Here is a 22000-nt window from a genome sequence, read left to right as displayed (position 1 = left end):
CTTCTTCTACGGAAGCCAACTATTTAATACGCCGTATAGACGACCTAGATAATCGCTCTAAGAAGCGTATAAAGTTGATGCACGCTTCTACGGTACGTTAATTTAATAAGCTAAGAGCCCTTCTTATTAGCCGTATTAGATATAGTCCTCTTGTTCTATCGTAGCTGTCTTAGGTTACGGATTTTAGCTTAGATAGTAACCTCGTTGCTAACGTTCTTACGCTAATAGGAAATAGTAACGACAGCTACGATAGCGATAGAACTGTCTCGTAGGTATTAGAAGTATTAGATATTAGAGATTGATAATCGTTAGTACGTAGATATTTATATAATTAAGATTTTAGACTTAAGTAAGGAGGATTGAATCGAGCGTAGTTTAGATAGGTTTCCGAGCCTTTATTAGTTCCGGAATTGGTAAGAAACTTAGTAGGTATCGAATAAGTTAGGTATTGTTATCGTTGTCTATATACTATTAGTTATAATATCGAGAGTGTTTAATAAAGAAGTTAGAAGTTAAAAGGCGCGGAATTTCGTTAAAACCTTAGCTTTTACTAATCTTTATCGCTTCTATTAATAACAACATTACTAATATTATCTATATTACTTCCAACCTTATATCTATTACTATTGATATTAGCGCGCATTAGATCTGGTATTATAGCATCTTCTAGCGGCTCTAGAGGCAGCTTAGCACCCAAATAATCGCGAATGTTTAGTATAGACAAGGCATAGTAGATAGCGACCTTATTTCTACGATAACAAGCTAGGCAGTTAGTTAACAGCACTACTATGAGATAACAAGACCCTATAGGCATCAGGCCTGTTCTTAGCCCCTTCTTATAATCGAAAAAGCACTAGTTATTAACTATATCTCTAAACCCCTATTCGACCGATTATCGTAGAGCCGACTATTCCTTTATAACCTACGCCTACGTAGGGTTACGATAACCGCCTCTCTTCGATTTCTATAAGCTAATAATGCTATTAACCTGTCTATATGCTAAGTCACTAAAGAGAAAGAGCTTGTCTTCGAGGGAATCGCTGTTAAATAGCTTATGCTAAAGCTAGTTAATATTAGACTCGCGTACTAATCGTCCGTTACTATAAGAGCCTAGATATAGACTATTAATAAGCAACATTCTATCTAGCAGCTATATACCCTAGAATTTAAGACTATGCTAGTGTTTATAGCTATTATAAAACACCCGCTAGTTGCGCAATAGCCTTACTATCTTACGTACTATGCTATTAATATATCCCTAAATACTGCTTACTCTAACTAAGGGTTCTAACGACATTGCTAGCTGCCGGAGATATTGCTTAGTAAGCCGTGTTTTATCGAAATATAGGAAGCTCTTCTATCTTAAGGCTATTTAGTATACTGCCGTATTAAATACGTATAATATAGTAGAGGCTAAATAGCTAAATAGGTCGTTAAGGTCCTTCTAGAAGCCTAGACTCGACAACCTCTTATATACTATATAAAGCACTGTTTCCGGTAGCAATTTAAGACCTCTTAGTAAGCGAATTAAAGCAATATCTAGCAGCTCTATAAGCTCTAACAACTTAGGTTTAGTAAACCGGAAGTTACCCTAGATATTAGCCTCTAGATAAGTAAGAAGATTAAACCTATCTCTTGTATATTCGCGTAGTAGTTTATATAGTCGATAGCGCCGTAATTGCTGCATCTAATATTTACAAGAAGACTCGCCCTCTCGGCGTACCTATCGCTCCTTATTACTGCTACTTTTATCTATATATTCACTGCTAATAATAGCAGCAATTGCGGTAGTTGTAGTAACGATAACAGCCTTAGTATCGCCGTCTGAATCTATATAGTATATTACTATCTATAGCTAAAGTTAGTATACAAATAGGGGTCAAACAGGCCTCCTTAGCTGCGCTATACCTATTCTAATTATATGCTAATTGCAGGCTTCTCAACCTCTCAAAATAACGCCACAATAATCCTTCACTTAACGGTCTCCAGCTAGCGCTTATTTGGAAGACCGGGTGCAACCTGGCCATTTCTCAAGGTCTCTACTAACAAAAACTTCATCGCACCGCTCCAACACGCGCCGCTGTTCGGACACCCACTCCCTATTCCATGCATTCTGGCCCTGATCTCGTCAATCTGTCTTCGCGGTCACATACACCCGCACCATGGAGAGTCAAAGACGCAGGGCATCGACAAAGCCTTCCCCATGATGAGTTCTCGCCTACGCCCTACTTGTCTAGCAGAGGCAATACGACATCTCTCGAGAGCATTGTTTGGTAGTGGTGCAATGCTATATTGTAGCCACAGGCGTCACTTCCCACGCAATCGGACAATTGGCACGTTTGTACCTGAAGCCGAAAGCTACCACGCATCCGCATCGCGTTGCCCATCTGAATTGGTCCAGACAAACATGGGCAGCCTCACCGGGCGCGTCACCGCTGTGCTGAACGGATGGTCCAGGCAATAGATTTGGAGCAAACATGACCTTCCCAACCCCATCTATAAGGGCCGCACTTCTCTCCAGCCTGTAGCGCTATATTTCTGATTTGATTCGCTCCCGCAAACCCAATGGCTGCGTGCCTTTACTCACTCTAGACGTTTAGGATGCGATGGTGCCTCCCGACGCATTGAAAGGTCGAATTTGCTCGGCCGGCTCAATCAACATTGTCATTGCTCGGCATCTCGCGGCAAGCCAGACTCAAGACCTCTGGCATGCTCTCGACCCCAAAGCGCAACTCGCCGACACTGACGAATGGACGAAGCGTGTCGAATCTAGAGAACAGAATTTACTAGAAGTACCGCCTTGTTCCCTTTCGCTGTCCGGCGTCCTCGTCTTCTCTAGCATCTCTTTCATCTGCTCACTTCCTTCACAAGGACACCTGCAAATATGATTCTTCCCCTCTTTTTCGCCCTCGCGGGACTTGCATTCGCTTTCCCTCAGACTGCACCGAGCACCAACACCGGAGCCTCATGCCAGCAATTGGGAAGTGGGAGCCAGGTTGGTGCTTACACAGTCACCTGTGGCGCGGACCGTGCAGGAGGTGATCTTTCGTTCGCACAAGCCTCTTCATTCGCAGCATGTATCCCTCTCTGCGACGCTTTAGCAGGGTGCATAGGTTTTGCTTACGTCGGTGGATCTGGTTCTGGATTCTGCTACTTCAAGAGCAGCTTGACCGCGCAGACATCCAACCCTAACGTCGACATCGCGGTCAAGCCTGTGGCCACACCCAACACATCAATCTCGGCGGCCGCCATTCCTTCAGCTCCTGTCTCGGTGTCTTCTGGCGTCGCTCCTTCTGCATCAATTTCAACCGCTACTGTCACTCTCCCGACTTCTGCAGCACCGACCTCGAGTGCCGGAGCTTCATGCCAGCAACTTGGAAATGGCAGCCAAGTCGGTCTCTACACTGTCGCTTGTGGCACCGATCGCGCTGGAGGCGACCTGTTTTCTGCAGGCGCTTCATCATTCTCCGCATGTATCCCAATGTGCGATGCTCTGGTCGGCTGCGTAGGCTTCGCATACGTTGGCGGCTCTGGCTCCGGAACCTGCTACTTCAAGAACAATCTGACGCCTGCAACCGCAAACTCGAATGTCGATGTCGCTACCAAGCCTGCCGCCTCGGTCAGCTCTTCTGTTACATCGGCTTCCAATAGCGCATCATCTGTGCTTCCAACATCGTCTGCAGTTGGCCAAGCTTGCCAGCAGCTCGGAAACGGCGCACAGGTCAGCGACTTCACTCTCGAATGCGGCACTGATCGCTATGGTCAGGATCTTTCATCAGCCAGTGCTTCTTCGTTCTCGGCCTGCATTCCCCTCTGCGATGCCAATCCGTCCTGTGTTGCCTTCTCATACCTTGGCGGTTCCGGAGCTGGCACCTGCTATCTCAAGAGTGGACTGGGGCCTTCCTCGGCCAACAAAAATGTTGACTCTGCCATCAGGAGGAGTGTACTTTCGAGTTCTAGCAGTTCAGTCTCAAGCACTCGTTCATCAAGCCTATCAGCCCCGACCACGATCTCAGTGCCAACCACGGTCTCCCTCCCAGCCGGGATCGCTATTCCAACCACATCAGTGCCAACGACTTCTTCCATACGCAGCAGCTCTTCAAGCAGCTCTACTAGCACGCAACCAACCACTCTTTCCACCACGACCTCCAAAGCGTCTACAGCTTCAACCACTTCGAAGGCTTCATCTACTCCCTCCACTGTTCCTGTCGCGACACCAACCGACACAGGCATCTTCTGCATTCAACACATCTTTGGCGTTCCGGTCATCGTTCCATGCTCCACCCTTTTCCCTCCAGGCGTTTGATTCGATTGGCAACTAGAACAGATGCATTAGCGGCGTCTCAATTGGCGAGGATAGATCTTAACATTAGTTGATTAGATGGCGGGTAATGCCAAAAAGTTATTGCAGCTTCGATCCTACTCTTTACAGTCTGCGTACCTTGGGGCGTAGTAGCGAAAAGCTCAAATTCATGGCTTCACGATCATCTGGCATTTACACTCAGGCCGATTGGAGAACTATTCAACTATATCAAGTGTAGAGATTCTATCCTGTACATTCGCTTCGACTAAGGTCGCAGAGATGAACCAGGACTCGGGCGCATGTGTTTGCGGATCGAATTCAGTGGATGGTTGCAAGTGTAGATCTAGTTGTTCACCTCACTCACTTTCGAATCTCTCCGCGATTGTTAGGTGGCCATGCTAATGGATTCGCAACCGTATACTTCCATGTAATGTCAATACCTCACCTCATCTGAGGCACTTATCTGCTGCAGTGGCACGGCCAGCAGACGGTGACATCGAAGAGCAGTCGGGAATGATGTTCAAGTCCATGTTCTAGTCTCAGTTGAGCAGAAGATATAGGCGCCGGAGATCAAGGCACAGACCATGTACGCATGTGAATGTGGCTGAGGGACGCACATGCTTTTGATTGCCAACTTGTAACAACTCATACCTCGTACATTGGTAGTCATCACGGCGGTGACGTACTGCGATTCCCTATGGAGTATAAAGTGACCCCCTTCCTCCAATATCTTTAACTTGCGGCATCACTCCAAAATCCGCATGGACTGGGATTTTTGCAACTAGAGGAGGAGCAGCGTTTGTCGTTCAGGAGGGGAAAGAAATTTTAAAAAATCAGTGAGAATTTGAGAAGATGTGGCGTGCGAAAGCTCAATGTAATTTGACCATTGCTGGAAGACTGCGATGTTGAAATCCCGCAGTATGGATGTTTGATTTTGCTCGTGTTCCCTCGTTGCTGAGCGCGGGAATGGAGGGTGTACAATGCGTCTACTGTACAGGATGGCTGGTCTCAAGAACTTCTTCCACCCGGAGCTGAGGCCCTGCGAGCTCATGAGTTTGCCCAGTCTCGGACGCTTGTGCGCTGAGCTCGGCGTGCGTTCCTGTACTTCCACGCAAAGGTTTGGCATGATGGGAAGGTCTCGTCTGGGAGACGATTTTCAAGCTCTTCCAGGGTTCTTGGGAGCGTGGTTCTCCAGCAAAGCCCGCTGACGCATTGATACATGGTGGCCCGGCCTCTGGCTTCGGCAGCCGCCTCTCCTGCGCTGTGTATGCGCAGTCTCATGTTGAAGTGAGGACTACTTCTCCTCACTTGAGCCGCACCATATTTCTCATTCGATTCACCCATGCGCCAAAGAAACTTCGATTCGGAATGGCCTTCAACTCTTGCTCAAGCAGCTCGTACCGTCTGGGATCGCTCGCAGGCTTCATCAATTTCTCGTGTAGAGGAAATTGCTTGCTGAAGCTGTTCTCGAGCAAGAGATATGCTGCATTGACCTCCTTCTCCTCATTTCGAGCCGGAGTGGGTGCGTGCTTCATACGAGCTTCGAGGAGAGATTTGAAGGAGTGCTCTGGTCGGAGGATGTCTTTCGGCCATCGTGCTGCGAGGCGTGTGTAGTGGCCGATGATTGGCTGGGACAGGGACATATTAGCGATTGACTTGCGATGATTCAAGCAGGGCCTGAATACCTGTCTCGACATTATGGCGGGCTTTCTGGCACTGGGTAGTGTGCAGTCCTGTGCTGAAAGGTGTAGAGGTCGTCGGTCAATTGTCATGAATGTTTGATTTGCCTTTCGGCGTTGGCGTTGACCGGAGATGTTTCGGCGTTTCTGGCTGGCCTCACTCCCGCGGCGTCTCGAATTGCCTGAACGTGGACGTCGGGTGTTGTCGATGCTGTAGATGCTCCCTTCAATGCGCCATAACGCTAAGCATTGATATGAGGCGCCAGCGTGTACTGGGGGTATGCATACCTCATTGTTGTCTGTAAAAGTCTTGATGCTAATTGGTCACAGCCATTCTCAGCCCAGAGCCTCTGCATATTCTGTGCTTGTCGACTGGGCATCGAAGTTCCGGCCTCTCAAGTTGCACCCATCGCCCACATCACCCACACTGCTATACCGCGAAGACAATTTAGTAGCTCGCGAATACCACAACAATCGACGGCAGCCGCGACAGCTCCGGCCTCCCAAAATGGACCCGATAATGGAGCATTGCCGCCATGGTACGACGCCAATTCCAGCTTGTCCATGTCGGAGCAGAAGGAGAAGCACGAGCGCATCCAGGCTACTCAGAAACGTGAGATCGAGCAGAACCAAGCTGTACAAGAGGCCATGTGGAGGGAGCACATGGCACAGGTCAAGGAGCGACGAGAACAAAAGCCGAGAGACATGAGCCACAGTCGCTCTGGCACTCGACGTCTTGACCTTGGCGCCCGTGATGCTGCTGAGCCATCTCCCATATCCTCGCAAGGAATCTCTATGGCTGATGCTATGAAGCGGTCTACATCGGACCAGACCCAGGCCGACACACTTGCTGGTATGCGGAGACGCACTTTCCACGTCCGGAAAACAGAACAAGACTCGTCGGCCCAGAGAAAGAGCGCAAAGAGTGGAAATACTGACCGGGATGCGGAGCGTGAGAAGACACTGATCAGAAAACATTTAGCGCCCGACAAAGCGTTGCAACAGCGACATGTTCCCATACGCCGATCAAATACAGCTCCACGAACTACAGCCCCACGAACTACAGCTCCACGAACTACAGCTCCACGAACTACAGCTCCGCCGAAAAAGATCAGCAACCCTTTCGCAGGAGCCTCGGACGCAGCTGCATCGTCGAGTGGCCGAAATACTGTCATACCTGCGGCGGCAGGCTGGGGTGCTGCCAGCACTGGAGCTGCACCTTTGTCTTACAGCGATGCAGTTCTGGAAGCCCCCAAGTCAAAAGCTGACGATACTCTGGACATCGCCAAGTTCACCGTGGGACGCGATCAGAAATCGTTCAAGCCGACATATGACCCGGCTCTTGGGGAGGAAGGCCAAAATGTCGTTGAAGCTGCTGCAGAGGACGAGTTACGCTCACAGCAGGAAGCACACGACCGTGCCGCCCAATCTGTTCCGAGGCCAATGGAACATTCCTACTTTGAGGACTTCGAGCGAGACCCTCCACTAGAGATTGCCGAAGTACAAACCACTGAGTCTGATCTACGATCACAGCAGGAGGTATATGACCGAGCTTCGCAACATCTGCATGCATTGCCCAACGAAGCTTCTGCAGATCGACAGCCTCCTTTATGGGAAGTGCAAGATTATGCACAACCTTTACAGCAAGACTTCCAGCGTGACACAGATCAACCTCCGGAGATCAGAGCTGCAACATTCGGCAACGCAGAGCCAGATCACGAATCGGCTAATCCCTCTCGGGCTCAGCCTCCAGAGATGCTGTCAACATCTTCAAGCAGCATTGATGCAAAGCCTGCTCGGGAGCAGGGATCCACGAACATTGGCGCTTTCAGATCTTTCGAGCTTGCGGACAGCATTGATTCGCCTATAGAGAGCGCCTCAAATCTAGAGCAACGGCCATATGCAAGATCGGAGCCACAGAGCTACAACTTGCCACGGACGTCGCCTTCGCTCGACACAGAGTCAGTGGCGCAACGCCAACAAGCTCCATCCCGCTCGCCCACATCTGTACGTGCAGACTCCTTGGGCACAGTGCAAAGCAAGGCTAGGGAAAATGAGAAGAAAGCACCCGAGCAGGAGAAGGCTGCCACTCCAGTGCAACCTTCAGCCGACTTGTGGGATGCCGATGAGATCGAGGCTTTGAAGGACTTGAGCACATCTGGCGTGTCCTATAAGGAGATCGCAACAATGCTTGGTCATTCGCCCGCCAGCACACTTTTGCAGATTCGAAAGGCCTTCGCTCGAGCTGCTACTCCATTAGCAGCTGAAGTATCCACACCTGAAGTCGAAACACACGCTCGACCAGCACGGCCAGATCCTTCGCCCGCATCAGGCAGACAGCACATGACCCAACCTGACAACTATTCTATGCCCGAGGTGGATACAGAGGCAGAACCACAACGACTGCAGCCCGCGACGAACCCATTTAGACAAGCACCGAATGTTACGGTGCCAGAAGTGGACTCGCAAGCATGGCCACAGCGAGCTGAACCGCATGATGGTTTTGGACTAGGTCGCAACTCAACAGCCAGCATTGGTAACTACTCAACGCCCGAAGTCGACTCACAAGCAGAACCTTGGCGTGCCCAACCCTCGCCGCAATTCCAAAAAGGTGGATGGGGTCTTGGTGCCTCAAAGGATCATACTCGGCGCAATAGCGACCCGGTATCTCGTCAAGACCAGATGAAGACTTATCAGCCACTTGCTTACAGTGATAGCGGCTACCGAACGATGCCATTCGACCCTAGCGAGTTCCAGCCCAAGGCTGCATCATTTGACGAAGGGCAGTCTGCCAACTGGCAGCATCTAAGACGACGCGATGCAGCGCCTGCGAAATCTCCTGCTGAATCGCCCGCCAATTCTGCTCCCGAGCCACAACCTCGAAGCGAGCCTAACCCGTTCATGGATGATGCCTGGGTTCACCAAGCGTTCGAGAATCACCAGCGCGAGCGCGAAAAGAGAGGGCGACACGTTCGTCCTGTAGAGCCCGGCCAGATCAACAATCCTGCGATTCAAGATGTAGACCGTTATAGCAGGAATTTTTTCGCAGACGTTGATACCACCAACAAGAAATGTGGACGCTGTGGTCAATTAGGTCATATTGCGCGGCAGTGCACTTCGAAGCGTGAACGGACCTGCAGTGCTTGTGGTCAACCCGGGCACCTCAAAGCGAATTGCCCAAATGTAGATGCTCAAGGAAATTCACCGCACACTAGAAGCCGCAGCACAGAACCACCTGTTCGAACGTCCAATCCATTCGCCGACTCCCCTCGTGCTACGGACTCACAACGAGAACCTCGAGATCGTGGCCAGTGGGGTGAAGATGTTGAGGCAAGAGCGAAGGCAGAAGCGAGAGAGAGGCGTATGGCCAAGTTTGGCCAAAATGCTCCATCGGCACAATCTGTTGCTCGCGAGGAAGTGAAACCGTCACGCGGTTTGCGGTGGGCAGATGAAGACGAGACTGAGGCGCCAGAGGGTTCGCGAGAGACTAAAGAGAAGTCGGCTCGTCGCAGTCGATGGGAAGATGCTGATGTTGAGGAAACTGGTAGAATTCATGGCCGTAAAGCTCAACGAGGAGGCCGCAGAGAATTTGATGAAGATGAAGACGAAGAAGCAGACGCTCGCGAAGCTTTCCGTGCTCGTAAAGCAGAACGACAAGCCGATAAGGAGCGGAAAAAGGACCAGGACAGAAGGGCGGCGGAACGTAAGCGTAAAGCAACCAAGGCTGAGGGCACGACGCCAATCTCTCTACCGGAGTTTGTCGGCGTGCAGCAGTTGTCGCAGCTTCTTGGCGTGCGCTACGAGGAGTTTGTCGAACGCCTGGAAGAGCTGGGCTACGATGATGTCTTTCCGGGCAAGACTCTCAACTCCGAGACTTCGACTCTGATCGCAATGGAATACAACTTCGAGCCGATCTTCGATGGTGGAGAACAGGAAGCTGAAGAGCGTGATCTCAAGCCGCAGCCCGAAGCCTACGACAAGTCAATGCTACCTGAAAGACCGCCTGTTGTCACCATCATGGGACACGTCGACCATGGCAAGACCACTATCCTGGATTACTTGCGCAAAAGCTCCGTGGCAGCCGGCGAAGCTGGCGGCATTACACAACATATCGGTGCATTCAGCGTTCGCCTCGCGAGCAGCGGCAAGACTATCACTTTCCTCGACACACCCGGCCACGCAGCATTCCTGGCCATGAGACAGCGTGGTGCCAATGTCACGGACATTGTCATCCTGGTTGTCGCAGCAGACGACAGTGTCAAGCCGCAGACACTTGAAGCCATCAAGCACGCTAAAGCTGCAGGCGTACCCATGATCGTCGCCATCAACAAGGTCGACAAGGAGCAAGCTGACGTTCAACGCGTCAAGCAAGATCTCGCTCGTCACGGTGTTGAAATTGAGGATTTTGGTGGCGAGACACAGGTCGTTGAAGTATCTGGCAAGACTGGACAGGGCATGGATGAGCTCGAGGAGAACGTCGTGACTCTGTCAGAGGTGCTCGACCATCGCGCCGAGACCGATGGTGCAGTCGAAGGCTGGGTATTGGAAGCCACGACCAAGAATTATGGACGTGTGGCGACTGTGCTCGTCCGACGAGGTACTCTCAAGCCGGGTAATGTCATCGTCGCAGGCAAGACCTGGGCCCGCGTCAGATGTCTTCGCAACGAAGGTGGCCAAATGCTCCAAAGCGTCGGTCCAGGTATGCCTGTGGAGGTCGATGGATGGAAAGAACAGCCGATGGCCGGCGATGAAGTTCTGGAAGCACCGAGCGAGCAGAAAGCGAACGACGTTGTTGAGTTCCGACTCGAGAAGGATGAGCGCGAGCGCATTGCTTCTGATACCGAGGCCATCAACGAGTCACGCCGCATAGCCCAAGAACGTCAAAGCAAGGAAAAGGCTGCTTCGCTCGCCGCCAAGCAAGCTCAACGAACTGCCGCTCGTGAAGGCGGAGCAGCAGAAGGCCCATCCACCGACATCGATGCTCCCGAACGCGACCGTCAACAGTCAGGCCAGATGGAAGTCCCCTTCATCATCAAAGCCGACGTCTCTGGATCCGCTGAAGCCGTTTCAGCATATATCATGAGCGTCTCCAATCCACTCATCACACCCAAGATCCTCTCTTCGGACGTTGGAGCTGTCCACGAGTCTGACATCGAAATGGCCAATGCGGCTGGTGGCCACATCATCGCTTTCAATCTACCCTCAGACCCCGAAATGCAGGGTGCTGCTGAGCGCAGAGGTGTCAAGATCTTGGAGAACAATATTATCTACCGTGTCCTGGATGATGTCAAGGGTGTTCTCGAAGACAAGCTTCCTCCTATCCTCAGTCAGAGAGTGTTGGGTGAAGCTGAAGTCAGCGCTGCTTTTGAAATCAATATCGGTGGAAGGAAGACGATGAAGATTGCAGGCTGCAAAGTGAGAAACGGTGTCATTGGGAAGAACAGTCGGGCGAGAGTCACCAGGAATGGGGAAAAGATTCATGATGGTAAGTGGAGTGACTGCAGAACCCTGCTTCTTCCAGTCCATACTAACTTGTGATACTTGCAGGCACAATCTCCTCCCTCAAGAACGTCAAGAAGGACGTCACGCAAATGAGGAAAGGTACAGAATGCGGCATTGGCTTTGACGATTGGCAGGGCTTTGAGGTGGGCGATCAAATCCAAACGTATGAGGAGATTAGTGAGAAGAGAAAGTTGTAGCGTTGAAGATGGCGTGAAGATGGCGTTGCTGTGACAGCATTTGCATGTGGGAAGACAAAGATGGGAGTTGCACATATTGCATGAATCGCGCATTGGAACGAATGATAAGCGGCAATGTCGAAAAGGAGAGATCAAACAGAAATGTGGGATAGAAAATGTGCACACACGGTCGTCCCTGCCGAATTATGCATTTCGGAGTGCTCGGCGTACTTCAAGCACTGGCATGCGTTCACACAATCCGGAATGAAGCCACGGGACGGATGCACGTTTAGTTGAGAGTACCATGTGACAGGTGACGTGAAGCTCTTCCTTTTTCCTGTCACAACACCTTCACCGCTGCCACTGACCACCATACCATCATGATGTCTCGAAAGCCGATGCTCCATGTTGACAGAATAAGATCTGGATGTCGCTCGCCAGACAGCACCAAGAGACCGCCGAAGAATTCGAAAGTAGAGCTGCGTCCGCTGTCGGCAGAAGACGCTGCATCATGCTATGCTCTGGAGTTGACGACATTCGCAGCCTCGGAAAGAGCCACGTTGGAGAAGGTAATTGCCGACGAGAAGACGAGAACGATCACAGCTCGGACTGACATGTTGACCTAGTACCAATACCGACTGCGAGAAGCTGGTGATCTCTCGTTGGGAATGTTCATGGCAGTGGAGAACGAAGAGGACTGGGAACTCGTGGGCCAGATCAGTGCGACCAAAACAGCCGATCACGCCGTGACGAACGAGGCAGTGGACATTCCGAAACACAGCAGTGCTGTCGGTTCACACGTCGGACACGTCCCGACGGGGCGTACGGTATGCCTACATACCCTGGCCATCTCACCAAAGTGCCAGAGGACGGGTCTTGGACGGCGGCTGATGGCAGCTTATCTCGAGAGGCTCAAGGACGATCCTACGGTAGACCGGGTGGCCCTGATCGCCCGAGCGTATTTGGTGCCGTATTATGAGTCTTTTGGGTTCGAAAAGCGAGGTCGCAGTCGATGCACGCGGTACGGCGATGGCTGGTACGATATGGTGAAGCTGGTCAGGAGTTGATGGAAGGGAGAGTTTCAGGCAGCAAGGCAAAACGGAAGCAGCCGGTATTCTAGTATCCTTGGCACTCCTCGGAGTGTTCGGCGTGACTTATCTTTCTCCGTGCATACCTTTGTCCGAACTCCTTTCACATTGCTATGCTCGCTTGCCGCTGCCAACATGCCACTGCTCAGGTTCCGAGGAGGCTTCGGAGTGTTCGACCATGCCGATACGACGTGCAGCCTGCGAGCCATGCCGGCTGTCGAAGGTTTCATGCGACCACGCCAAGCCGGTGTGTGGTCGGTGTCAAGATGCCGATCGTGCAGAAAGTTGTCAGTATCGCGAGCGACCTTTCAAGCGACGACGCACCGTGCCGCCCGACGCCGAAGATCATGACGAGCTCTCCTTCGAGCCGGAAACCCCGATTCCCACCAGTGCGCCGACACCTCGCGCCTACCCCAACTCTGGGTACCTGGGAAGCACAAGTCACACCGCCATCTTCGAGCATCTCACAGCAAGCAGCGGCGACAACACTCCTGCCGCTTGCAATAATAATGGAGATCCGCCGCCAGAAGACTTCGACTGCCGCGTGGACGCTTCTCAAATCATCCAGGAGTCCACGTTCATCAAGAAGATCCCAAGCGTATTCCAGGTCTCGGCATGCGTGCGCATGGTCAATGCCTGGATTGCCACAGGCACCAATATTGCACTGGCAGGCTCTCTCGTAGGCCCATGCACCAAGGCTATCGATCAACTTCTCCACAGGGACCATCTATCTGCAGGAAATGTATCCAGGATGCTGTTCACTTCGTCTTGTCGGCCGTGGATAGTCACTGCCAGCACCACCTTCGAGCAGTTCTGCTCCCAGATCACGGGAGATGAGACATGCTGGGAGTCCCTCGGCTTATTCTTTGTAGCCGTAACGCGTGCTGCGACTGACTTCGATTGCTTCGAGACCATGTTCAGCACGAGGGAGGAACGCCGGAAGCTGCAAAGACTTGCGTTGAGCTATGCAGATCACTGTCTCGAGGTAGCCCTCTCCCTTGACTGCATGTACGATTTCTTGCTACTGCTTCAATACGAGAATTTCATCGCCCATTCCATGGTTGACGGTGATCAAAGTACGTGCTCCGATACCTTGTCCTCAACCTTTGCTGACTTTCAGGTTACAACTCGTGGAGGCGACTTGGAGATGTTGCGAGCTCCCTGTTCGCCTTGGGGTACCATGAGCAGGCAGATCTCGATCCCGAATGCCCTCCTTTCTTGCAGAACTTGAGGCGTGCAGCTTTCGCACGAGCATATTCTGCTGATAAGAATGTTTCAATCTTTCTTGGTCGTCCGCCGCGAATTAGTCAAAAATACTGCCAAATTGAAAGAGTCATCGCCGACTTGAGTGTCACCGCCATTGGCACAGTGTCGACCCAGCAAAGTGTTGCAACACTCTCGCTCGGCCAGCCTTTTGACTACATACTGGAGACCTGGTGGACGGCATCTTGTGCGACTCTCAAAGAGCAAGTGTTGGATTTGACCAAGAACTTCGACAGCGAGACCAAAGCAAACAAGGCGCAGGACATTTCAGCCAAAGCTTTGACTCTGTGGAATTCTTTACCCAGTCCACATCGGCTGGAGAGCCCTTTATATCTTTGCAACACCCGCTCACCAGTCGAGCGAGACTTTCTGGTCAGTGCGAGGCTAAATCACCTTCACATCCTTTTCCTCCTCGAAGTTACCCTGCTGCCTCGTGCTTATGATCCTGGGATCGAGCTCGTCAAGATTTCCGCAAAAATGCTGCACGTAGCTGCAGAAGCGATTGTGATGAAGCAGCATCTCGCAAATTCCGGCACGGGCTTGGTCTGGAAGGTCTGTTTGGTGAAAAGACTGCAGAAATGTTCTTTGCTGATCCTCAAGTAGATCGCTTATTACAGCCTTCCAGCCGCAGGGATCATATGCTTGTCACTTCTCAACAGGTCAATCGCCATGAGCGAAGGAGAGACTTCAATTTCGCAAGTCATACAAGACCTGAGCGTGCTTGTGGCACACCTTGAGAGTGGTGTTCTGATCGATCATGGAGAACCAAACTATGCCTTGCTTTCTGGAGCGACGGCCACGGTGAAGGGAATTCTGGGAAGAGTGCTTTCGCCTTTCGCCAAAGAGCTTCATCATACCACGCATCGGCCTACTGCGCCAGCAGATGTCCTTGGTGCCGAAGATCTCGATCCGTGGCTCGCATCTACCGCAGAGCAGAACGCGCTTGAGAATTTCGAGCTCGATTTTTGGCTGCATTTGTCCGAGCATCCAGAGCTGGTCGGTAATGGAACGGCAGCAGTATGAGCGGTTGAGGAATCGCTGCACGTAGGACAGTTTGATCATCATGTGCAAGGATTTTGCAGGCCTCGCGGTGAAGAACGGATTGCCTCGACCGAATTCCCATAGTCATGCCTGGTGGGCTGAGCTTCCGAGCCTTTCAAAACTGAGGAAAACTGTTTTGCAAGAGCGTTTTTGTGGCCAGATGATGTGCTGTGCTAGGAATGACTGCATGCGCAAATTCAGCATGAGTCTCCATGGCACGAGCGACCACGAGCCACTCCGAACATCGCCCGGGATGCAAGTCCTCTCGACACACACGTTGAGCGCCAACCCAATTCAACAAGGCTTGTTCCACGAGAATTGCGACGAGCTCTCGACGTCAAACTGTAGTGTACATAGATCTCGGAGTAATGATTTCCGAAAGACCGAAAGAAGGGGAATGGCAGGTGAGTTTTTTTCTGGCCAGGTTGACATACATATTTCAGAACTCGCGTCGCATCCTAGAGACCTGATGAGAAAAAAAAACATTGACTGGTATTGTTGCGGGGTGGGGATATCATAACGTCACGTAAGATGTACAGGAACTCAGCAGCTTCATGTTTCGTGCCCAGCACACTCGATCGCTCCAAGAAAACCCCCAGAATTTTCGCAAGCAAAGCAGTAAATAGCACTCACACACATCAAAAAACATTTCTGTCGCTTCTCGTGTATTCCTAGACCCTCCCGCTGAATCTCGAAAACCTTTTTCCCTTCTCATCGTGCTTCGCTTCCAACATCACGCTCTGCCTCGTGACGGCAAAATTACCCTGCGCCATCATGGATCGATATGCGAGGAGTTCGTTTTCTTGCTGCTCCCATTCTTTGTCGTGGGCTTCTTTCTCCGCTCGTCCCTTCTTGCGTTGAGCGCAGCAGTAGAACGTGAACGCGATGAGTGCGATGGCGAAAGCTCCGAGGACACCGCATGCAATGCCGATTTTGGCGCCGGTTGAGAGGCCGTTCCACTTTTGTTCGGCAGATTGGAAATGAGATTTCTTGTTGATGGCTTTGTAGGCGTCTGATTCGCCGTCTGTGACTTTAATGCTTTGGTAGGAGCCTGTGTGGTCGCCGTAGGAATAGACACTTGAGTTGGTCGTGCCGTCGGTGATGCGAATGGACTTGACGGTCATGGTAAATGGTCTGTTGAGGATTAGAAATGTTTCAGCGCGTGACTGCTTCCGCACTTACGCCTCATCGAAATCGGTCTTTCCACCTGCCCACTCCACAGTACCTTTCGCCTTTGAGCATCCACCACACCAGACTCCGAACTGCACGCGGCTGGGAGTTTGCGGGTATTCGCCTGGCTCCTGATATCCTACCGTGCGTACGACATTGCCATTGATGATGTACTGGATCCTCTCCTGCGTCCAGTCAATGGTGTAGTTGTGGTAATCATCCATAGCTGGAGTATCGATAGTAGGGTATTCAGAGTTGTATTGCGAAACATTGCCCCATCCATAATAGTTGTTGCTCACAGTCGTCGTGTTACCACCCTTGATTTCCCAATCAACTTCGTCCAGATCATCCGAAAGCAGAATCATGGTCGAGATGATGCCGGTACCTTTCGCGGCCTTGAACAGAATCTCTGCCTGACCCCAGAAGATGTAAAAGTTCGACTTGACCGTCACGGAGTCGGTATCTTTCTGCAAAGCCATTTCCACGCCATCGTCGCCGAAACTGATGAGCGACGTTCCTGCTGTGACATTCCAGAAGGCCGGGTCGAATTCGCTCATAGAGCCATTGAATGTGCTGGAGAAGGTGGTGCCCAATGCCGGGTCGTCAGGACATGTCGAGTTGAGGGGGTTGCAGTCGGTCGTCGTCTGGGCGAGGACGTTCGCGACAAGGAGTGCGACGGGGAGTAGGAAGCAAGACATGGCTGCCCTGGTTGCCGTTCCGTTCCACGCGTCCGATTACTGGGTTCAAAAAGGGTCGCAGATCCAGCTGCGATGGGTGTTTCGCCCGAAGGAGTGACTGTGGTGAGGATAGCAGCGGTTCGAATGAGTGACTATAAGGCAGCGTAAAAGAGGGAAGTGCAGTCGTTGCGAGAGAAAAGAAGCGGTCCCGTGCGACGAATCGACGACGCGGATGATAATAAGGAGCGGCGGTCATTTGAAGCGTATCTCGTCTAGCCAGGGGCTACAGCCAATCACGATGGTATGCAGGGCTCTGTGCAGTGGCGCTTCTGCAGGATGACATTTCTAGATACCAAGCACAAACACTACTGTCACGTACACAACCACATGCGGCTGCCATCAGCATGTACACGGCTCAGCCGTCATCAGCTTAAGTACCGCGATCGTCGCAAACCCACATCCTGTCCGGGGTCCAGCAGCTCAGTACGCTGCGCAAGATCGACCTGGAAGCACTTCCAAAAGTCGACGACGAATCGGATGACGCAGACGGTGTTGGGCAAGATATCGATGAAGACATCTACGATGACGAGCAGGCAGTGCTCAATGAAGTGAGTGCGAAGACCGAGAAAACGTCAATCAAGCGATCTACTTGGGCATTGATGGTCGAGAAGGGCCTCGAACTCATGTGCCTTCACGATACACATCTTTGGCAGTTTACCGTCTTCGATTCTGAAAACCCATCTGTGACTGAGCAACGAATATCCGATTGGATCTTGAATTCCAAGATTGCTGTGGTCGACATCCAGCTTGTCAAGGGGAGCGATAGCGAGCACAGTCGCACTGAAGAGGAGGCCGCGCAGCATCTGTCCGACCGGATCGAAAGAACTAAAATCGAAAAGCGACTACCACAACCAGCCAAAGTTTACAGTACAGATAATCTACCATCTGAAGCTGCTCATGAGCATGAAGCCAAGACGAAGCGGGAATTCGAGGGCATCGACGATCAGAACAGGCCTCGAAGTGAAAAATACGATGACGAACCACCAAAGGATGATACATCACCAAGTGTGAATCCAACTCAGTAACTCGCCCACTATCAACGTGTCTCTGGCACCGAGATCGCGGTGCTGACATTTTTGAGCCATTTCCAGACAGAGCGCCATGTATGGGGACAACTCGCGGCACAGGACTTTATGATACAGGAAGAGCGTTGGAGGCAAAAACGGGACAGAAAGCAGATTCAGCATCGATCCTGCAGTATCGCTTTGCTTCTAATCTCGTTGCGTTATCCATTTGATTCGCACTGTATTCAGTTCTGATACTTTCTGCTACTGTTCGCCACTGCCTATGACTCTTGAGCCTGGAAGCCACCAGCCAAATCTTCATTCACTTTCGGGAACAAGTATTTTCCTCTCAACTCCATCACAACGTCAAGGTCTATTCTTCAAACCTCCATTTTTCTCCGGCGCCAAGACTCGCCCTGGTGTTTTCTCAGCCCAGTGAAAAAGTGTCTCGACGAGGGCGCTTTTGCTATCATTATGAGGCTACTCTATCGTCTTCTTTAGGCCAACGTCTACGCCGACCGAGGTACTTGCTCTAGGCTCTCTAGAAACGCCGCGAGGCTGAGCAATGTTTCCCGTATATGTAGTGACGCTGGAACAAAACTACGCTAATCTCGAGGAAGTTTGGCGAGAGCGTATAGAAGTGAAGTGGCTTCTGCGGCGAAGTCTTGTTCTTGGGCCAAGCTCTTGGCGCCTGGATCATGCTGACTATGATGCACTTTCCTTCATCTGGATCTCGAACTTCTTCAAAACACCATTCTTTGGTTTCAATCGCGAGATGATAACTGTCAAGTCGCTCTGCCAACGCAGTACTGCTATTAGCTGGATCGCATATACCACTATTTTTTACATGACGTAGAGTCTCCAACATCACTCCTCAATCCTATCAATAATATGAGCGTGCCGAAAGACGGAACTGAGCAGAAGTCTTACCCAGCAAGACGATGAAAAGAGGAGGTACAACGACAATGATTCGGGGCGGCGCGGACGCTGGGATGTGGTAGTCAGGTGAATAGTCTATACATTGCGATCGTGGTCCGCCGAAGCTCGTTCAGAGCGCACGCGATACCACATCCCACGAAGGCTCTGCACCAGACCACGATGCCAGCAGCTCTTACAATGACATGCTCCAATGCTCAGGCATTTCCTTCGTCTGCATACGAGTCACCTAATCTGCCGAAATAAGCACGTGTTCGTCTTCGGCCGGAGCGTTCGCTTTAACCCGAGCGAGGGGACACTAACCCATTCACTAACCTCCTTGATTTCCTACCATGTAGCTGCTATATTGGCACATTCCATTTGCAGACCTTAACTCACATTCACATGCATAAATGCAGTCGGCATGTCATTAGCCGGCACCAGTCACTCTTTGTCAGGACCGCCTGTGCGTGGCAAGCCCTCCTCCGTTTCGGTCGTCTCGTCTCAGGACATATCGAATTCTAGGTTCCTTCCTGGCATCATTGGTGTTATCAATGCCGCTTTCTCAAAATCTCACAGCCGTAATGCTCAGCTCGGCATGAATGGAAATGTACCACGCATAGCTTCAGACGAGGAATTTCTAAGAAACATTTCCCATGACAAGGAAGCTTTTGTTGTTGCTGTTCATTCGCGAGACGGCAAAGAAGTGGTTGCAACGGCCACAGCGAGGAGATACCTTGGACCACCGTCAGACGTAACCATGAAAAATAGTCCGTGGGTGAGACGACTGGAGGTCGAGAACGGTTTCGAAGAATGGGAGCTGAAGATGATGGCTACCGATCCCGATCTGCAGGGACAAGGTCTTGCTGGCTATATGATGACATTGGTGGAAGATGAAGTGATCCGCAGGTTCTCGGAGAAGCAGTTTACCAACACTACAACCCACGGCGACCTGGCCAAGAGGCTCAAGATCACGCTCAGCACACCGGCCGAGGTTACTGGTTCGTTCTACCTACGCACAGGGTACAAGTTGGACTACGAGAATGAGAGAGGCGAAGGGCATAACTTCCATATTGCGTTCATGTCCAAAGAAATCATCATTCCTGCATTGGAGTAGGCGCCATTCGAGTCAAAGTTTTGCTGCCTGTGCTACTCTGCCGATCTCAGGCAGATTATTAGAGCGACGCCATGGCTGCTTGCACTCGCGACCTTGCGACCCTCTTCTTCTTCACCTTTTCCCGAACGCCACGTGATTTGGTGGTACATTCGAGTTCGCGGGCACGACCAGGAACGACAGAACGCTCCAAATTCATTCACTTGGAATAAAGGAAGGACAATTCATGCTTAAGCCGCGAAGCCGTGGATGATCTTTCCGCTTTGGCCTCCGTACGTTCAAGTTTTGTGCAACCTGGACTATATGAAGTGGTCATAGCAGCATCATCACATTGCGATGACATCAGCAAGCGAGGCCTGAAGCTCAAGGTCGATATATTGGTCAAGCCTAGGTGAACATCGCTGCATTTGTCTACACTTCAATGCTTGGGCGAGTTTCCAAATCTATACACTTCAGAGCACTCTCCACCGCAAGATCAATGACGACCATTCAAGGACGCCAGCCAAGCGCTGAGGAGAAGACAATCATCGACGAAGTGCTTACGCTATATCAACTCAAGCCCACCGGTGAGTTCTCATAGCGTTTGCATTTCGGGCTTCTACTCCGTACTCATGCAACTTTGCTAGATCAGTCCTACGCTCACTACCGCACCGACGCCGTCTTCCATGATCCCGTCTCAATAGCCAAGGGCCTGGAAAGTATCAAGTCTCAATTCAACGGCATGCCAAAGCTCTTCGCACGCTCAGACACTCAGAAATGCGAACTACTCGATCCGTCGTCAGCTACAGCACAGAAGCCCGCCGCGAGCACCCACCAGGGCGAAGGAGGTGCGATTGTCTTGAACCTGACACAACACTACGTCTTCAAGGGAGACAAGACACCTGAGAAAACTCTGAACAGCAAGATCACGCTCAAGCTAGATGAGAGTGGAATGATACAACATCACGAGGAGGAATGGGATCACCAGCCCAACAAGACCGGGGACGATGGGTTCATAGGGAAGATCCAGGAGTGGAGAAAGAAAGTCGGTGCGAAATTGGTCGAGGCCGGTGTTAGCAGTGATCCACAGAAGATTTAAACTGACAGCTGATGTTTGCTCTTTGCTCCATCACGCTGCGGAGTACCCACGCTCACTAGGATGAGCCGAGGATATGCAACATTATGCAGTGCATTCATCACGGTCGTATCGGATGCGGTCTTTCATCGACAGCCAGACGCCTCTGACCCGTCACAACCTGCTTACTTGACAAATTCCAGCGCCATGATCGCTGCTGTTAACGCAAAGTAGCCATGCGAGACGACATTATCACCCTTGCCACTGTGATCTCGAGAATTGCAGTCGTAGCTGGTTGGCTACTTCCGTAAATCCGGATCTATCACAGCCTGACTGATCGCTGGGCCGTTGCGGAGAACTATGTGAGCAGCATGTGACCAGTTCAACCAACCACGAAAAGAACTCCGCATCTCTCGTTGAGAAGGCGTCGACTACACTATCCATCCAGATCGAGGCGATATGATGCGAGAAACAAACTTCGCTTCTTGATCGGGACGCAGTTCTGATGTGCCAGCCAATGGCGACCATTTCGTTCAAACCAGCTGCAAGACCCGAGAGCACCAAAATTCCCCGGAATTGCCTGGGTCATAGAGAGTGAGGTTGAGGCCACCGTCGGTACAGCGATGAAAGAGAATTTGACCAACAGCAGCGACGTATTTGCGTCTGAAAGCGAGGACACAGAGCAGAATTTGGGATCAAGTAGCCGATAACTATCCAGAGCGCCGCCGATCTCTGAGTAGATAGGTATAGAGGGAGAGAGCCGACCCACAGGAATAACATAGCCGAGAGGGAGCTGAACTTGAAATGTCAGAGTGAGATGAACCTCTAGGTGAGATTCACTCGATATCGAAGACTCCCGCATTTTCACTATTACGTTCCTTAGCGGTATCTAGTCCTCTCTTACTAGAAAAAGCCTATATCTTTAAGATATCTTCGTACTCGAAAGTACTATAA

The 22000-nt window shown here is 51.1% G+C and overlaps 11 protein-coding genes across 11 annotated transcripts; 8 read left to right on the top strand and 3 right to left on the bottom strand.

Moving 5' to 3' along the window:
- Positions 1–1921: 1921 nt before the first annotated feature.
- On the top strand, positions 1922–2542 carry MYCFIDRAFT_179651 (uncharacterized protein; the record flags this gene model as incomplete). Its single annotated transcript, XM_007933697.1, has 5 exons — positions 1922–1981; positions 2036–2169; positions 2196–2273; positions 2299–2437; positions 2465–2542. The coding sequence occupies 5 exons, from the start codon at positions 1922–1924 to the stop codon at positions 2540–2542; spliced, it is 489 nt and encodes a 162-aa protein (XP_007931888.1).
- A 342-nt stretch (positions 2543–2884) lies between these two features.
- MYCFIDRAFT_85297 (uncharacterized protein) lies at positions 2885–4116 on the top strand (the record flags this gene model as incomplete). The annotated part of the gene is made up of 2 exons (XM_007933696.1): positions 2885–3619; positions 3961–4116. The coding sequence occupies 2 exons, from the start codon at positions 2885–2887 to the stop codon at positions 4114–4116; spliced, it is 891 nt and encodes a 296-aa protein (XP_007931887.1).
- A 1491-nt stretch (positions 4117–5607) lies between these two features.
- Positions 5608–5916, bottom strand: MYCFIDRAFT_103398 (uncharacterized protein; the record flags this gene model as incomplete). The annotated part of the gene is made up of 1 exon (XM_007933695.2): positions 5608–5916. A coding segment is annotated over one exon (309 nt), but the record flags the coding sequence as incomplete, so codon positions are not given.
- Positions 5917–7342: 1426 nt separating this feature from the next.
- MYCFIDRAFT_191409 (uncharacterized protein) lies at positions 7343–11681 on the top strand (the record flags this gene model as incomplete). The annotated part of the gene is made up of 4 exons (XM_007933694.1): positions 7343–7359; positions 8966–9013; positions 9495–11467; positions 11530–11681. The coding sequence occupies 4 exons, from the start codon at positions 7343–7345 to the stop codon at positions 11679–11681; spliced, it is 2190 nt and encodes a 729-aa protein (XP_007931885.1).
- Positions 11682–12460: 779 nt separating this feature from the next.
- On the top strand, positions 12461–12709 carry MYCFIDRAFT_103544 (uncharacterized protein; the record flags this gene model as incomplete). The annotated part of the gene is made up of 1 exon (XM_007933693.1): positions 12461–12709. A coding segment is annotated over one exon (249 nt), but the record flags the coding sequence as incomplete, so codon positions are not given.
- Positions 12710–12926: 217 nt separating this feature from the next.
- MYCFIDRAFT_145138 (uncharacterized protein) lies at positions 12927–15034 on the top strand (the record flags this gene model as incomplete). The annotated part of the gene is made up of 3 exons (XM_007933692.1): positions 12927–13824; positions 13869–14563; positions 14615–15034. The coding sequence occupies 3 exons, from the start codon at positions 12927–12929 to the stop codon at positions 15032–15034; spliced, it is 2013 nt and encodes a 670-aa protein (XP_007931883.1).
- An 809-nt stretch (positions 15035–15843) lies between these two features.
- Positions 15844–16878, bottom strand: MYCFIDRAFT_98832 (glycoside hydrolase family 16 protein; the record flags this gene model as incomplete). The annotated part of the gene is made up of 2 exons (XM_007933691.1): positions 15844–16186; positions 16235–16878. Coding segments are annotated over 2 exons (987 nt in total), but the record flags the coding sequence as incomplete, so codon positions are not given.
- Positions 16879–17197: 319 nt separating this feature from the next.
- On the top strand, positions 17198–17984 carry MYCFIDRAFT_200510 (uncharacterized protein; the record flags this gene model as incomplete). The annotated part of the gene is made up of 2 exons (XM_007933690.1): positions 17198–17200; positions 17376–17984. 2 exons carry the CDS (start codon positions 17198–17200, stop codon positions 17982–17984), a joined length of 612 nt encoding a protein of 203 aa, XP_007931881.1.
- Positions 17985–19638: 1654 nt separating this feature from the next.
- MYCFIDRAFT_200509 (uncharacterized protein) lies at positions 19639–19995 on the top strand (the record flags this gene model as incomplete). Its single annotated transcript, XM_007933689.1, has 1 exon — positions 19639–19995. The coding sequence occupies one exon, from the start codon at positions 19639–19641 to the stop codon at positions 19993–19995; it is 357 nt and encodes a 118-aa protein (XP_007931880.1).
- Positions 19996–20470: 475 nt separating this feature from the next.
- Positions 20471–21070, top strand: MYCFIDRAFT_85306 (uncharacterized protein; the record flags this gene model as incomplete). The annotated part of the gene is made up of 2 exons (XM_007933688.1): positions 20471–20558; positions 20619–21070. The coding sequence occupies 2 exons, from the start codon at positions 20471–20473 to the stop codon at positions 21068–21070; spliced, it is 540 nt and encodes a 179-aa protein (XP_007931879.1).
- A 97-nt stretch (positions 21071–21167) lies between these two features.
- On the bottom strand, positions 21168–21908 carry MYCFIDRAFT_179645 (uncharacterized protein; the record flags this gene model as incomplete). Its single annotated transcript, XM_007933687.1, has 4 exons — positions 21168–21212; positions 21241–21345; positions 21373–21448; positions 21484–21908. The coding sequence occupies 4 exons, from the start codon at positions 21906–21908 to the stop codon at positions 21168–21170; spliced, it is 651 nt and encodes a 216-aa protein (XP_007931878.1).
- Positions 21909–22000: the final 92 nt, after the last annotated feature.

Source organism: Pseudocercospora fijiensis (assembly GCF_000340215.1).
Source record: "Pseudocercospora fijiensis CIRAD86 unplaced genomic scaffold MYCFIscaffold_10, whole genome shotgun sequence".
NCBI classification, from domain to species: Eukaryota; Fungi; Ascomycota; class Dothideomycetes; order Mycosphaerellales; family Mycosphaerellaceae; genus Pseudocercospora; species Pseudocercospora fijiensis.
The sequence above is the reverse complement of the archived record's forward strand: the minus strand, read 5'-3'. Positions and strand labels throughout refer to the sequence as shown.